The sequence below is a fragment of the Neofelis nebulosa genome, chromosome 14 (assembly GCF_028018385.1).
Source record: "Neofelis nebulosa isolate mNeoNeb1 chromosome 14, mNeoNeb1.pri, whole genome shotgun sequence".
Taxonomy (NCBI): domain Eukaryota; kingdom Metazoa; phylum Chordata; class Mammalia; order Carnivora; family Felidae; genus Neofelis; species Neofelis nebulosa.
Genome location: NC_080795.1, coordinates 81866765 through 81880973, shown reverse-complemented (window position 1 = coordinate 81880973; position 14209 = coordinate 81866765). Strand labels below are relative to the sequence as shown.

Here is a 14209-nt window from a genome sequence, read left to right as displayed (position 1 = left end):
CCACCTTCTGCGGACCTCCCCACGGGAGTCGGGGGACCCGCTAAGGAAGGACTGGGGTGGGGGAGGACGGCTGGCCCCGCGTCAAGGGCTGCCTGCGTGCACGCGGACGCACCCGTGTCTGTGCACACACGTCTTCACAGAGAGCGCCCGGGCCTGGAGGCCGTGCGTCCCGAGCTCAGCCCTAGCCATCCGCAGTCCACGGCCCGCCTCCCGCTCCCTGAAATAGCACAGCCCTGTTAGCAGGGCTGAGACCCAGCGATGCCCCAGGGCCCCGGATTCACCCCTCCCGGCCGGTCAGGACCCTCAAGGTCCCAGAGCCCTGATAGCAACACCCTGCCTTGTTCATTCAACCTTAGTCAGGAGAGAAAAATTCCCTGCCCCCACCCCCTCCCCCACCTCCCTGGGGATTTAACTGCCTTTCGTGGGGCAAGGGGGCGTGGCCAACCTAGTTCACAGCCCACACAGGCAGGACCGTCTCTCAGGGGCTGCCAGGCCCATCAACCCTCCTGGCCGCTCGGGGTTGATCCTCACTTTTTCACAGGCACACAGGGAGATGGGGTGAGGCCGCGGGGACGGCGGGGCCACACCAGCTGTGAGCCACGGTGCCGCTTCCACCGCCGACCCCACCGGGTCCTGCACGTGTCCAGATGCCTCATCGTGGGGCAGGGATCACGTAGCGGTCAGGCTACCGGCTGAAGGCTGGCGAGGCCATCAGGATGCCTCACGGGGGAGGCAGACCCCGGCCGCAGCAGGGGACGGAGGCGGGAGCTGGGGGTGGCTCTGACGCCCCCTCCCGGTCTGCCGCTCCCTGCTCAGGTGGCTGAGATCCTGCAGGGCTTGTTCCAGGAGCTGCCCTCTATCATCTTCAAGAACACGCTGCAGACCGTGATGCAGGCCGTGTCAGTGTTGGGGACTCAGCACGCCCAGGAGACAGTCGAGGTGATGCTGTCCCTGTGTCACCCCTCTGAGAGGTATGGCACCGGCACCCACGACCCAGAGGTGAACACCCATCCTTCCTCCGTGGTCTCCCCTCCCAGGCCACAGAATCCCTGGGCAGGCAGCGGCATGCACGACACTGGCCCTTCCAGTGAGAGAGACTCCACTCTCCTTCCGAGACTCCCGAACCACGGCCAGGGGGGTCTCCGGAGGTGTTCTAGGCTGAGGGGTTAAGGTGGAGGCTCCATCAGTCCCCGGAGGGGGCTTTTGGCATGGGAGCGTCCCTCAGACCGGGAGAACCCCGAGAGACCAGCTGGCAGAGGGGCCAGAGGTCAGCTGGCCCCCAAACAGCCCCCTCCAGCTGCCCAGGGCCCCAGCACACACACGGGCCCCCTGCCCTTCCGGGGCCAATATTGGGTTTCCAGGCTGCACCGTGTGGACGTCATGAGCTCCAGCACCGTGATGCTGGGCCTGGCCTGTGAGTAGAGACCGTGTTCTAAGCAGCCTGAATGGTGTGTGTGTGTGTGTGTGTCCCCTGAAGTCTGAGGGCCACTGGAGCACCAGGGTGTCTCCACAGCGTCTCAGGGAGCACCGGCTTGTCACAGGCCCACAGCACCTTGGACAGGGAACAGAGCTCTGGGGGATGCAGGTCTGTGAGCCCCAGGGAGACACGCCCAGTGCAGACCCACTTTGCCCGCTTTGCCTGAGGGGTGAGCCCCCACTCCCACAAGCTGGGGGGAAGACGGGGGCTCTGTTTGGGGTCACGTGGCAAAGGAGTGCGGCAAAGCGGGAATCAGCACCGACATCAGGGAAAGCTAGCCTGTCCTGTGCTCGGGGCTTCGAGCGGGGGCCCCATCCGGATACAGCCTCCTGGACTCCGCGGATGGAAGGGCTCACCGTCCCTGGGGGGCCGGGCCATCTCAGGCCATCCTGCTGTCCCGAGGGTCATGTCCCGCCCGCCCCTCCACCCTGCATGGCCAGCCACCTGGAGGCACTGGGCCCCCTGCCTCCCCAGACAGGTCATGCCCCTGTGGAAGGCCCTAGCCAGCAACACCCAGCTGGCCCGCAAGGTCCTCACCCTGCTCTACATGAAGCTGAGGTTGCGACCCCCCAAAGAGGTCGTCAGGTTCACCCAGCAGGCGGAGGTCATCTCCCTGCTGGTGAGCAGGACCCCCCCGCATGCCCACCCGGGCCCCCCGCCCCCACAACCGCGCTGTCATCCAGGGGCCCTGCGGGATGCCTGGCTGAGCCGGCAGGTAGAGGGTCTCGGCAGGAGTAGCCGAGGCCTCTTGACTGCTGAGTGGCCAGCAGAGCGGGGCCAGCGCCCCCGGGAGTGTCCCGGCCCGAGGCAGGCATAGGCGGTAGGGGCCTGGGCCCGGGGTGGGGGGGGGCGCCCTTGCTTGTGACTCCCCACCCCTCTGCTCACTGGAGCCGGCCCTGGAGAGTCGCCCATCTGAGTCCCGCTCTGTCGCCCGCCGCAGGCCCTGGGTACCATTTACGAGCTCCTGTACACCCAGGAGTACAAGGCCACGGTGCGCTGGGCCTTCGCAGGGGTCCTCGTGGGCCTGCTCACGCAGCTCCATTACCTGTTTGAGCTGGATGTGGTGGACGGCATCTCAGACTACCAGGAGGATGTCCTAGACGGGAAGCCCCTCAGCCCCTGCAGGTGACATTTTTGATGGGCCTCGGCGCCCAGCCCCCTGGGGAACCCCAACCGTGCCCTCTTTTGGGTTCCTTCCACATACCCACGGAACCCCTGGCGGGCACCAGGCCCTGGGCTAAGTGCTAGGGACCCGGAAAGGAATGCAGTCTGGCCCCACCTGGAGGCTTTCAGTCCCGAGTAGGGAGCAGGGGGCACAGCCACCAAAAGCCAGCGGGAGTGAGAATCCTGGGGCAGAGCAGGCTTAGAAGGTGACAGCTCACCGGGGCCCAGATGGGAGAGGAGGTCGCCGATGACCTTACGGTCCAGGCAGAGAGCCCAGCCCCGAGCCCCGACTCACCTCTCCGCACACCCCCACCTGCCCCTAGGACATGCCTGGAGGCCCTGAAGGGTCTCTTCTGGACCACCAACTACTGGGAGGTGTTTGCCTACCTCAAGCTGCTGAGAGGCTGGGAGCTCTTTGAGCACATGGAAACCTACACCGAGGGGGTGACCCTCTTGGCTAGGTGCGCACAGCCTCGGGGGGCGGGGGGTGGTGCTGGCCCCAGAGAGCATTCCTCATGGGAAAGTTACACCCCATATTGGGAGCTGGGCTCCAGACTCAGTTGCCTGGGCCATCTCCCCGAGTGAGCAGGGGGTTATGGGGGCCAAGGATGGAGACCTCAGGGCCCCCGTGCCTGCCTCTCTCATCTGACAGGGCCATGGCCCACTATGACTGTGAGGTCAAGGCCGTCTTGGGACAGGCGGTCATCTCCCTGAAGAGCTCTGAGGAAAGGGACAACATCGTGGCCATCCTCATCATCACGGAGGTCAGCCCCTCCCCGGCCCCGCCCTGCCCCTGCCCCTCACCAGCGTCCTCGGGCCCTTAGGAAGCTCAGAGAATTGGACTTCCGCTCCAACCCTCCCACGTAAAGGTATCCTAACTTCTGCCTTCCGTGTCAGACCTGCTTGCTCTCTGGAAGTGCTTCCTTACGTCTAACCCCACTATCTCATGCTACGCCACAGGCCCATTTTCCCTGGTAGCTGACTGTGCCAACACTACTCAGTTTCTCAACAGCCACGAGCTCACCCAGTACGTGTCTCGGAGAACCGTGGACAACTTCCTGAGCCTGGGCCTGAACAACCCCAACCAGCTGGTGCAGGCCATGAGCCTGAAGGGCCTCAGCAGTGCCCTGATGCATCCTGAGAAGGTGAGAGCAGGGGCTGCTCGCTCCTATCCCAGGAAGACTTCAGGGAGGAGGAGGCATGTGAGAAGAGCCTCCACGGCAGGTCAGATTGGAAGGGGTGGGTGGGGAAGGCAGGGCAGGCCAAGGCAGGAGAGGGGGGGAACGTTTGGGGAACGGTGCTGCGTTGCATGCAGCGGGGATCCTAGAATTTCAGGGCCAGAGGGGGCTCTGAGGTCTGCGACTTTGGCCTCCTTTCTAGTAGGGGTCTCTTACCCGACAGCACACCTGCTAGGTGGTCCTGTTCATGCGCCACCCGTCACATAGTGGACTGGCACCTGGCTGGATGTGGATGCACGTCCTCCTTCTGCCCTTTAGGCCTTCCAGAACAAGTCCATGCCCCACGGTGCAGGCCGGGGGGGGGGGGGGTGCTGGGGCTGAGGCCCCTGCGGTTGTTAAAGGAGGCAGTGCGGGCAGGGAGCGGCAGCCACGGCCCCGCCGAGTTGCCGACACCCGTAGAATAGAAACGGTGGTGAAGTCGGGAAGGGCACTTTCCAGGGAGCGGGGCAGGCCCGGGAGTGGCTGCGTCCGCCCGCAGGTGATGCTGCTCCGGAACCGGCTGGCCGGGCTGCTGAACGGTTTCGTGGGGCCCGAGCCCAAGGACGTCATGGGCCTGATGGAAATCCTGGGCGACATCCTGCACCGCCTGGGGACCCAGGGCGTCGGCGCCACCAGCCTCAGGATAGCCCAGCACTTGCTGCAGCTGTTCGACGATGTGAGGAGCGCGGCGGCGGCGCAGCTCCTCGCCTGAGCCCGCCAATCCCAGAAGCCGCGGCTGCCACCCCAGCCAATCCGAGCAGCCGCGGCTGCCACCCCAGCCAATCCGAGCAGCCTCCGGCTGCCACCCCAGCCAATCCGAGTAGCCTCCGGCTGCCACCCCAGCCAATCCGAGCAGCCGCGGCTGCCACCCCAGCCAATCCGAGCAGCCGAGGCCGCTTCCTTCCCCCCCCCCTTCCCACCCCCGGGGCTTGTGGGTAAAGTCCTGTGGACCTGGGCGGGAGCCTGGCCCCAAAGAAGGTAGGTTCTGGGAGACCCCTGGGCCGCCTCAGAAATGACCTTGCCCAAGCCTCGTGCTCCCCCACGCGGAGGGCGCGGGCCGCGGCCAGGAGAGCAAGGATAGGCGGGGGGCGGCAAGGCGGCGCAGGCCTGTGGTGCTGGTGCAGGGGCTGGTTCGCAGCCTCGAGGCGTCCTCATCGCCCCCCGCCCCCCCGCCCCCCCGCCCCCCCAGCACAAAGCCCGAGGCCTCTTGCTGGGTCTCAGAGCTCAAAGTGACCGGTCTGGCCGCAGGGTGCGCCTGGTCCGCCCGGGAGAGGGGGTGAGGTCGCCGTGGCCGAGAAAGGGGTTGGCCGCAGCCACCGGAGGGGGTGGCAGGAGGAGAAGGCGCCCCAGCTGCCCAGAAGGCTGGGTTGTGCGTGCCAGTGGGCGGCCCGGGCAGCAAGGTGGGTGCGGTGGAGGGGCGCAGCGGACGGTCCCAGAGCTGGAGAGGGCGGGCGTTGGCGTCAGGGCGCATTGGCCACCGCAGGTCCCTGGGCCGGAAGAACGGTGAGAGATGGGCGGTGGCTGGCAGATTGGGGGGCGGCAGGGGGCCGCCCTGCGGCTGAGGGCTCTACCTGCCGGCAGGAACAGGCCGACGTGCGCGGAGGGGCCATCCTCCTGTACGGAGACGTGCTCTACAGCGGCGGCAAGAAGTACCAGCAGGCACTCAAGAATCACGCTTTCCAGGCCCTGGTGCCACTGCTTTTCCACCTGGCCGACTCCTGCCCCAACGTGGTCATGGTGAGTGGCCCCCCCGCCTTGCAGGCGACAGGCACAGGGAAGGAGAGGGCCTGTCCCAGGTGGCGCGGCCCTCACCTCTAGGTTCAACCCCCAGTCTAGGAGCCCGCGAAGCACCCCCCACCCAACACACACACACACACACACACACACACACACACACACACGCAGTCAGCCTCAGGAGCCTGGAGTTTGGGGCCCTTCTCGCTCCCCGCTCTCCCCAGGGCCTAGTGCAGACTGTGCCCCCCTCAAGGGCACTGCCCCCAGGGAGGCACCGTGTCTGACTCCCACAGAGGACCCATAGGGCGGCCCTGGAGCTCCCAGCCATTTCAAGGCTCCAGGTTTCCCAGATCATCCGTTTGAGCGGCCCCTCTGGTCTCGGGGAATGCCCCTTCCGCCCTCTACACTGGGAACGCCTGCTTCTCGCCTGAGACCCCATCCAAGTGCCCCCCTCCCCCACTCAGGGAAGCTTTCCTGGCCTCCACCCCTCAGCAGCGTTCTGCTGGCCCTGGGTCTCAGCTCTCACTGTGGTCACCTAACAGCTTGGCCCTGCCAAGTAGGCCCTGCCTGCTGCCCTCTTGATCGTGGCCACCTCCTTCTCTCCAGCCCCTCCTGGGGCCCTTGGGAAACTGCCTGAATTCCTGCTTCCTTCTCACAAAGGGACTTCCTTCAGTCCCAGGGCTTCTCTCTGCCCCTGCCCCAGACCCACCAGACCCAGGAGCCCTCCGGACCCATCACTGGTGGTGTGATGGGCTGGGAACCCCTCAAGCCTGGGAGAGGGTCCGCATCAGGTCTGGGTCTGCACAGCCAGCCAGCAGCCCGGAGCCTGGCACAGGGCAGCTGCTGAGTGAATGTGCAGCTAAATGAAGGGGTGAACGGAAGGGTGGATGGGAGACCAGTAGAAGGCAGGGGTGTCGCCAGGTGGGGGGGGGGCTAGAGGGGTGCAGCTGGAAGTTCACAGGAGAGTGTCAAAGAAACCAGGAGAGGCTGCCTGGGGGAGGCCGGCCTACTCAGTCTCACAAGCTGTAGTCTTAGGACAAGTGGCCCAGAGGCCAGGGGCCTCTGAGTGAGGTGGGCGGTGCATTCTGTGAGCTAATGGGAACACAGGAAGTTGAGGACAGGCCTGGGCCTGGGGTTGGGTCGGAGGGTCCTCCTGTGATCAGGGTCTCGTCCTAGATGCTGAAAAACAGGTGCTCCCCCCCTCCGGAGCACAGTCTCCTGGGGACAGAGGCGTGGTCGACTCAGGAGGAGGTTGAGGGCTTTGGAGTGAAAACCAGGTGGGCTGATCCCCCCTCAACTCAGCAAGGGAGGGAGAGGTCAGCTCGGGGACCGGCCCGTCTCGGCTCAGGTCACCGCCACCAAGTGCCTCGGACAGGGCTGCTGGGTCGAGGGTGTGGCAGGCTGGTCCCCTCCGGCCTTTCTCCTGGGCACATGGACGGCGTCTTCTCCCTGTGTCCTCACGTGGTCGTCCCCCTGTCTGCGTGTCCAGATTCCCCTCCTGGTAAGGACACCAAACAGCTTGCCCTAGGGCCACCCAGGGACCTGATTACCTCACCTCTGTTGAGACTGTGTCTCTGGACAGTCACAGCCTGAGGTCCTGCGGGTGATTTCCGCCCGTTGTGGGTGGTACAGGGACCCTTTAAAGGAGTTCTGAGACTAGAGGCGGGGCTGTTGGGTACTGGTGAGTGAGGGACCGGCCTTCCTCCCCTGGGTGCCTGTCCCCCGGCCCTTGAGAGACTCCCTCATCAGGAAGGAAGCCTGGGTGGCCAGGGTGACCACTGGCCTCTCGAGTTTTCGTGTGAATTAGAGCACGGCACCCACGGGGCTTGGGGGGTAAAGACACTATGGCGGGGCACCCTGTGCCCCCTCCGGGGTGTGAGCAGGCTACACGGCCCCGGGCGCGGCTGTGAGCGGCATCCTTGCCGGGCCGGGGCCCGCGGTGCCTCCGGGCCACTTGTCCTGCGGTCTCTGCCCGGGAGGGTGTGGATGCGGAGGGAGGTGACCCGTCTGTCTTTGCGTGGCGCCCACAGAAAACAAAGCTGACCTTCCTGCGGTGTGCCATCCTGCTGAAATGGGAGTTCCGGAAGGAGCTTTTTGGGAAGCTGGCATGGGGTCGTGGCCTCAGCGCCGAGAACGATGTTTTCATCTACACGGTAAGGTGTCAGCACCCTCCCGGATGAGGGGCAGGGAGGCCGGGGAGGTGGACGGGGGCCGTGCGCAGTGAGGGTCCTCACCCCCAGCACCCAGAGGGGGACGGGCTTGATATAGGAACCCTCTTGGGTGGCATCTGACTCGGTCCTGCGGGTGTTGGTTAGAGGCCCGCTCCGTGCTGGGCTGGCCCCTTCAGCCTCCCTCAGTGGGCCCCCTCTGTCAGTAACCGAGCTGGGGGCCTCCAGGGCCACGTGGGGACCACCCCACCTGGACGAGGAAGCCCTACCTGGAGGCAGTTCCTATGGCCGCTGCGTAGCGCCCACTGATGTCCCAGTGCAGACATGGGGAGGGCCCCGTAGCTCTGGGAACCCGGGAGTGGCCACACCGGCACCCCACGGACGTTCTTGGGCCCACACGCCTTGCTGAGGATTCGTGTGAGGAGACGCGTGTGCGTGGGGCGGGTGAGCAAGAAACCACAGCTCTGATTTCTGGTGGTCCGTTTATTTCTGAGTCCAGACCCTCAGAGCCCGGCTGGGACCCCTCCCCAGCGCTCAGGGACCGCGGTCCCCATCCCGGGCTTTTCTCCAGCTGGTGGCGGGCAGGCTGGCGCCCCGGGCCACACTGGATCTGGTCGAGGTGGGCGGGGGCTTGGGGGTCCCCGCCGCGGCTGGGAGACGGCAGACGTTTCCTGAGAAGCGGGGAAGGCTACGGTCTGGGGGTGAAGGTGCCCGGAGAAAGGGAGCGGGGCTTCTCAGAGTCCGGAGGGCAGTGACTTCGGTAGGCGCCACCTTGCTGGGGAGTCGGCGGGGCCTCCGTGCCGAGCGCTTCGCCCGCCGCGTGCCGGTGGTGTTTTTTGTGCGAACGAGGAATTCTCCGCAGGCTCCAGGTGTGGGTCCTTGGCCAGTTGTTTGTACCGTAATTGCTGTTGCCCAGTCTGTGACTTCTTGCACTTTGCTTACTGTGTCTCTGCTGGTGCGGAAGTTTCGTGGCCGGACGTGTTACTTTCCCACAGTCTGTGCTCGGGTCTGAGGAGAAGCCCCTCCCCGCCCTGGAGCCGCACTGGTGCCCGGAGGGGCGCGGTGTGGCTGTGACCTTCCACCAGCTGCAATGCCCAGCTCCCTGCCCGCGGGAAACTGCGTGCAGCGCTTCTGGGCATTAGGCTGTCCCCCGTGGTTGATGATGGTGACGCGTCACCCGAGGCACAGGCCGCGGGCGCCCGCGGGGCTGCCACACTTGACCCTCGTGGCTGTGATCGGGGCTCAGCGTCTGTGTCCCTAGGATGCTTTCAGGAGACAGACGTCACAGCGATTTGAGCAGGGGAGGTTAACGTGAGGGGTGGTTAACCAACCGCTGCAGGGCCTGGGGGCTGCGGGGGGCTGGCCGGTTTGCGGGGGAGCCAACTCTGAAGGCCGCGGGACTGCAGGGACGGCGCGTGGACGGGAGTACGTGATGTCGCATGTCCCAACGTAGTGGAGGAGAGCCCCTGCCCCAGGCCAGGAGGACCCCCATCCCCAAAGCCGAGGGCATGGCTACGCCCCTGCGTGGCAGAGAAGCTGGTGTGGCACAGAGCCGAGCCCACCGAGATGCCGGGACAGGTGCCACACGGGGAGGGGGTCACAGGAGACCGGCTGTGAAACGGCCCGGGGGGTGGGGGAGGAGTCCCGGGGGTGCCCGTGGGATCGAGGGCGGGAGCCCCTCCTGTGTCCCCACGCTGCCCCTGTGCCCTCGCGCCAGCTGGCGAGGGTGACACTGGGGCCCAGGTCCGCTTTTACAGAGTGCACAGCAGGGGTGAATTTGGAGCTGGGAGGGGAGAGAACGCTCCAGTGGGCGCCAGGGCCTCCGCCTCGGGTGTGTGGCCCGGGCTGGGCTTCCTGCTCTTGTCGTTTTGGGTTGCGGGTCTCTCTCTGTGTACGTCTGTCAGAGACCTTTGTGGCGCCGCGGGGCGGATGTTACAGTGACATCCCGTCTCTGAGGTGTTGTGGGTGCGGGCGGCCCGAGTCCGGCCCCAGGGCCTCGTGCGGCTCCAGGCCGTGGCTGAGGCTTTTCAAGGAACTCGTCTTTTCTCTTGCTCCTAAATCAGGCCCGGGGTGGGGGAGGGAGAGACTCCCTTTTGGTGTCCCTGTGCCTTCCCTTGGGGTCCTTCTGGTCTGGTTCCCGAGGTGCGTGGGCGATGTCAGGTCCCCCCCTGCCTCTGGCATCCTGGGCATGAGGTTGGTCTTTCCTTCCACGGAGACATCTCGGGCGCCCGGACTCGATGCCCACCTCAGCCCGTGTGCAGGGACAGCGGGGCCACCTGTAACGTGCTTGTGGTTCCGGTCTTGTCCTGCCCGCTTTTGCCCTTGGGGACTTGTGTTTAGCTGGTTGCTGAGGAGAGCGCGTCGAGAGGTCCGTGCTTGCCATCGGTGTCTCAGTACCTAGTTGACCGATCTGACCAATTTATCTTTTTTAACGTTTACTTAATTTTGGGAGAGAGAGAGTGCGATCAGGGGAGGGGCAGAGAGAGAGGAAGACAGAATCGGAAGCAGGCTCCAGGCTCCCGGCTGTCAGCACAGAGCCCGACGCGGGGCTCGAACTCAAGAACGGTGGGATCATTACCTGAGCTGAAGTCAGACGTTTAACCGACCGGGCCACCCGGGTTTCCCTGATTTTACCAATTTCTTAAACACTCCGTCTGTTAGAGTATGAGACCGTCAACTTTATTGAGTTACACTCACAGGTTTAACCAAGTACGTTTCCCTCAAACATATATTTTTCTGTGGGTTTCAGACCCATTGAAATGGCTCTGAGCCCCCACTAGCAGCCTCGCTGTGACAGGGGTCCCGGGGACGGCTCAGGCGCCGGGGGAGCCCGGAGACCGTGGGCACGTGTGTCCTCCCCGCCTTCCGTTCTGGGCCCCCCTCCCGCTCTTCTCACGTGGACTTTCCTGGCTTTACACATTTTTCCTGTTTTCCCACCTTCCAGGAGTTGGAGTTTTAGGAAGCAGTTGCTGCCTCGGCTGGCAGGGGCTCAGGACGCCCCTAGTCGGGCAACGCGGCTGGGCTTGCTGGTGGCAGGGGCTCCTCCCGCAGTGACTGTCCTCTGCCCCGGCCTGCTGCCTTTGGGCCGCTCGCTGCCCTGTATGGTTTCCTTTCCACGTGGCAGCTTGGTTCCCGGAAGCCTCACGTGAGGTCGCTCACGGCTGGCGCTCCTTCCCGTCATCCCGATACTTCCAGTCCGTCAGCTTTGCTAGGAGCCCCTTCTTCTGGAATTTTCTAAGAGTTGAGACGTGTGGATTAGGGCTTCTCCAGTCCCGATGCTCCCAGCCCTCCCCGGGGACGTCTTCGTGCCCCATTGTGGGGTGTGCCATTGAGCCCTGCCCACCCCCCCCCCCTCCCCCGGCTGACCTCGGCCACCGGTCGCCTTGAGCCCCGGGCCCCCGGGCCACGTGGGCCACGTGATGTGCTCATAGCTCTGCCTTCCCTCCGTCCCGATTCCCCGTATGGGCCCAGGCTCACGGCCAGGCCTTCTTTTCAGCAATCGCAGAGAAAAGAAACAAAACGCCGGTATTTAAGTGCTCCCTCGCTTTTCAACACCGAAGTTAAATCTATTATAGTTTCCCTTCTTTTACAGAAACCTCCTTCCTGTTTTCTTTTTGCTGACTCCTGCCTCTGGAGTAGTGCCGCGAGTTGATGGCCTGCTGGGTCCCCAAGGCCCCCGTGCCACGGTTCCGCGAGCCTCAACCACAGACGTTGCTGTCTCCCGGCTCTGCAAGCCAGCGGCCTGTGGCACAGTGCTGGCCAGGCCACAGCCCCTCCCAGGCCCCTCTCCCGGGCCCGGCGCTGCCCTGGCTTCGAGTGTCACTGCGTCCGAGGTGCTCTCTCTGCACGCTGGCACCTCCCCTCCTAAGGCATCACCTGTAACGCGTCAGGGCCACTGGGGGACCCCATTTCACCGCATTGCCTCCAGAGGCCCCATCTCCGAGTGTTGTCCCATCCTGAGGTCTGGGGGGTTAGGAATCAACATATCTTTTTTGGGAGAGGCGGTCCAGCCGGTCCCTCGGCTCACGAAGGACCCCGCTCCTTCCAGGGAGGCACCGTTACCGCTGCTGGTGTCATTGCTTTTATTGTTCAGACTGTCACACCTGGCCTGTCTTGAACTTGAATCCTGTTTCCTGTGAGCTCTGTCCCTGGACTCTCTGTCCATAGGCATCCTTGTTTCTGACAGCATTAGAATGTTCCAGGCCCTTCCTAGTGCCTGTTCTCTCCAGGGATCAGCCTCCTCCAGGAAGTCCTGGTGTCTGAGTGGAAAAGGGTGTGAGAGCCCAGAGTGCGTCTCAGGGGGCTCGGAGCTCCGGGGGTGGTCCCAGAACGGGCACAGAGCAGGAAGGCGGTTGTCTTTTTAAGGTCACGAGCTGACGGCCAAAATCCCAGAATGTGGGTTTGCGACAGAAGGCACAGGCGATCACGCTGGTTGGGGGGGGGGGGGGGGCGGGGGTGAGGGGCTGGGACCTCAGGCCGCCCGGTGCCTGAACCTGGACCTCCCACCTGCAGTGTTGGTCTGACGTTTGTGGAGGGAAGCTGGTGTGGGCGGAAACGCAGCTCCGAGGGTCAGCCCGGCCAGGGCGCAGCCAGAGAGAGGACGGCCAGGCCGGGCAGGGGTGACCTGAAGCGGGCGCCCCTCGGGGGAGCACGACCAGGCGCCACAGTGGCCAAGGGTCCCTGCGGGAAGTGCGGGCACCAGGGTGGCCTGGGGGCTGAGGCGAGGGGGCCGGCGTTCTTGTCATGCAGGTGGCAGAAAAGCCGGTTCCAGCAGGCTTAGACGGTAAAATAAACCGGTTTATAATCCTGCAAAGGCCCAGAGGGTGCTGCCGCAAAGCAGCTTGGGCCAGCAGTGGAGACGAGCAGCCCGGGCTGCGTCCGTCCCCTGCCCCACGTCCTTAGATTGGTCTTATCCTCGGTCCAGGGGCCGTCCCGTCCTGAGCCTGCTGTCCCCTCCTAGAGCAGCCGCACACCCCGCGTGTCCACAGCACAAGCCCAGGGGAGCGGGCGAGGGCGGCAAGAGAGGCTGGGCTCCAGTCCTGGTGCAGAGGAGCCCGGCAGACCTCCCTGCCTCCTCTTGGCTCTGACTGGCCCTGGGTCTGTTGCTGAAGCTGGGGAGGGTGGGGGGTGGGAGGGGCAGGGGAGGCCTCCCGGGGGACGTGTCGGGGAGAGGTGACAGAGTGCAGGGTCCCAGGTGCCTTGACGCAGGCCCCAGCGCGAGGTGGGATGGGGGGGCGTCATGGGTCTTGGGGCTGCAGGGCTGGCAGGGGGCCTCGGGCGGAGCAGCGTCACAGGGAGCCGAGGGGCCCATCTCTCCCCCTCCCCAGGTGGAGAGCAACCTTGGCAACTACCACCAGTTTCTCATGCAGGCGTTGACTTACCTGAGCAGCCCCGACAGGAACCTGAAGCAGGCGGCCGTGAAGTTCATCGGTGGGTGCTGGCCCCTGGTCTTGTGCTCCGCCCACCGTGCCCGCCCAGACTGCCCCCGGGAGGGCCGGGCTCCCGTGTCCGGGGGTCGGGTGGGCCGGTCTCCTGTCGGGGCCAAGCTGGCCTCCCCCAGGGGCCAGGGAGGCGCCCGGGCCCACCGCCCTCCGTCCCTGGTGCAGGGGGGATGCTGCAGGACTACTTTCCCGACCTCTGCATCTGTCTGAGGAAGGCCGACGTGAGGACCCTCAGGAAACGTGAGCCCTGGCCCAGCACAGGGGCCTCTTTGTTCCCCAGCTCTTCAGAAGGCCCCTTAGCCGGCCTGTCCCCAGAACAGGGCATCGTCTCCTCCTTGAGACTCGGTTCCAGGACAGGGCTGTGCCCCCCTCCCCACATACACCCCACGGGGCTCCCGGGACGGCTGTGCACCTCCCCCTGGACCCTCCTCCTTCAGCTCCCGCAGCAGACTGCCCCGGTGGGGAGGGGGGGGCCGTGTGTCAGACCCGGGGGGATCTCTGTGCAGACTTGGAGATCCTGAAGCAGGACCCGGACTCCATGAGCCGCAGATTCTACAGCAGCTTCCTGGAGGACATCTGGGAGCTGTCCCAGTACGTGACCCACTGAACCGTGGCTCGATGTGCTGGTTCCCGGCGTGTGTTTGACGTTCTCTATTAAATGTGACAGAGTTCCCTTTGGCCTCCCTGGGCTCTCCCTGCCTTGCACCCCCCTCAGTAGGGCTGGGTGGCCTCCCCTCCAGACGCAGACGCTCAGGATGTGGGGTCCTCAGCAGCTCTGCTGGTACTCGGCCCGGAGCCCTGGGGGTCAGGCTTGACACCTCTCCCAGCCCTCCCCAGGTCCGGAGATCCCCAGCATCTAGAATCTTCCCGCTGCCCTGCCGTGGTCCAAGCCCCCCCAGCCTCCCCTCCTGCACCACGCGTGGCCCCGAGACCCTCGGGGCCCTGTGTCCACCTTCCTGTGCTGCCCTGTTGGTGCCTGGTCTCGCTGGCCTCCCTGCCTGCCCCGCC

At 65.1% G+C, this 14209-nt stretch overlaps 1 protein-coding gene across 2 annotated transcripts in view; it reads left to right on the top strand.

Moving 5' to 3' along the window:
* Window positions 1-13874, top strand: part of LOC131494718 (maestro heat-like repeat family member 5) — a 30229-nt gene extending 16355 nt beyond the window's left edge. The window contains exons 16-27 of one of the 2 annotated variants that reach the window (XM_058699268.1): window positions 817-971; window positions 1952-2096; window positions 2418-2602; window positions 2965-3102; window positions 3294-3405; window positions 3643-3786; window positions 4358-4534; window positions 5440-5595; window positions 7623-7745; window positions 13088-13190; window positions 13367-13441; window positions 13708-13874. In XM_058699268.1, coding sequence (XP_058555251.1) covers window positions 817-971; window positions 1952-2096; window positions 2418-2602; window positions 2965-3102; window positions 3294-3405; window positions 3643-3786; window positions 4358-4534; window positions 5440-5595; window positions 7623-7745; window positions 13088-13190; window positions 13367-13441; window positions 13708-13808 — 1614 coding nt within the window. In that variant the 3' untranslated portion in view covers window positions 13809-13874. Of the gene's footprint in view, window positions 1-816; window positions 972-1951; window positions 2097-2417; window positions 2603-2964; window positions 3103-3293; window positions 3406-3642; window positions 3787-4357; window positions 4535-5439; window positions 5596-6768; window positions 6870-7622; window positions 7746-13087; window positions 13191-13366; window positions 13442-13707 lie in introns of those variants that run through there. The other variant, XR_009253571.1, reaches the window with a different exon arrangement.
* Window positions 13875-14209: the final 335 nt, after the last annotated feature.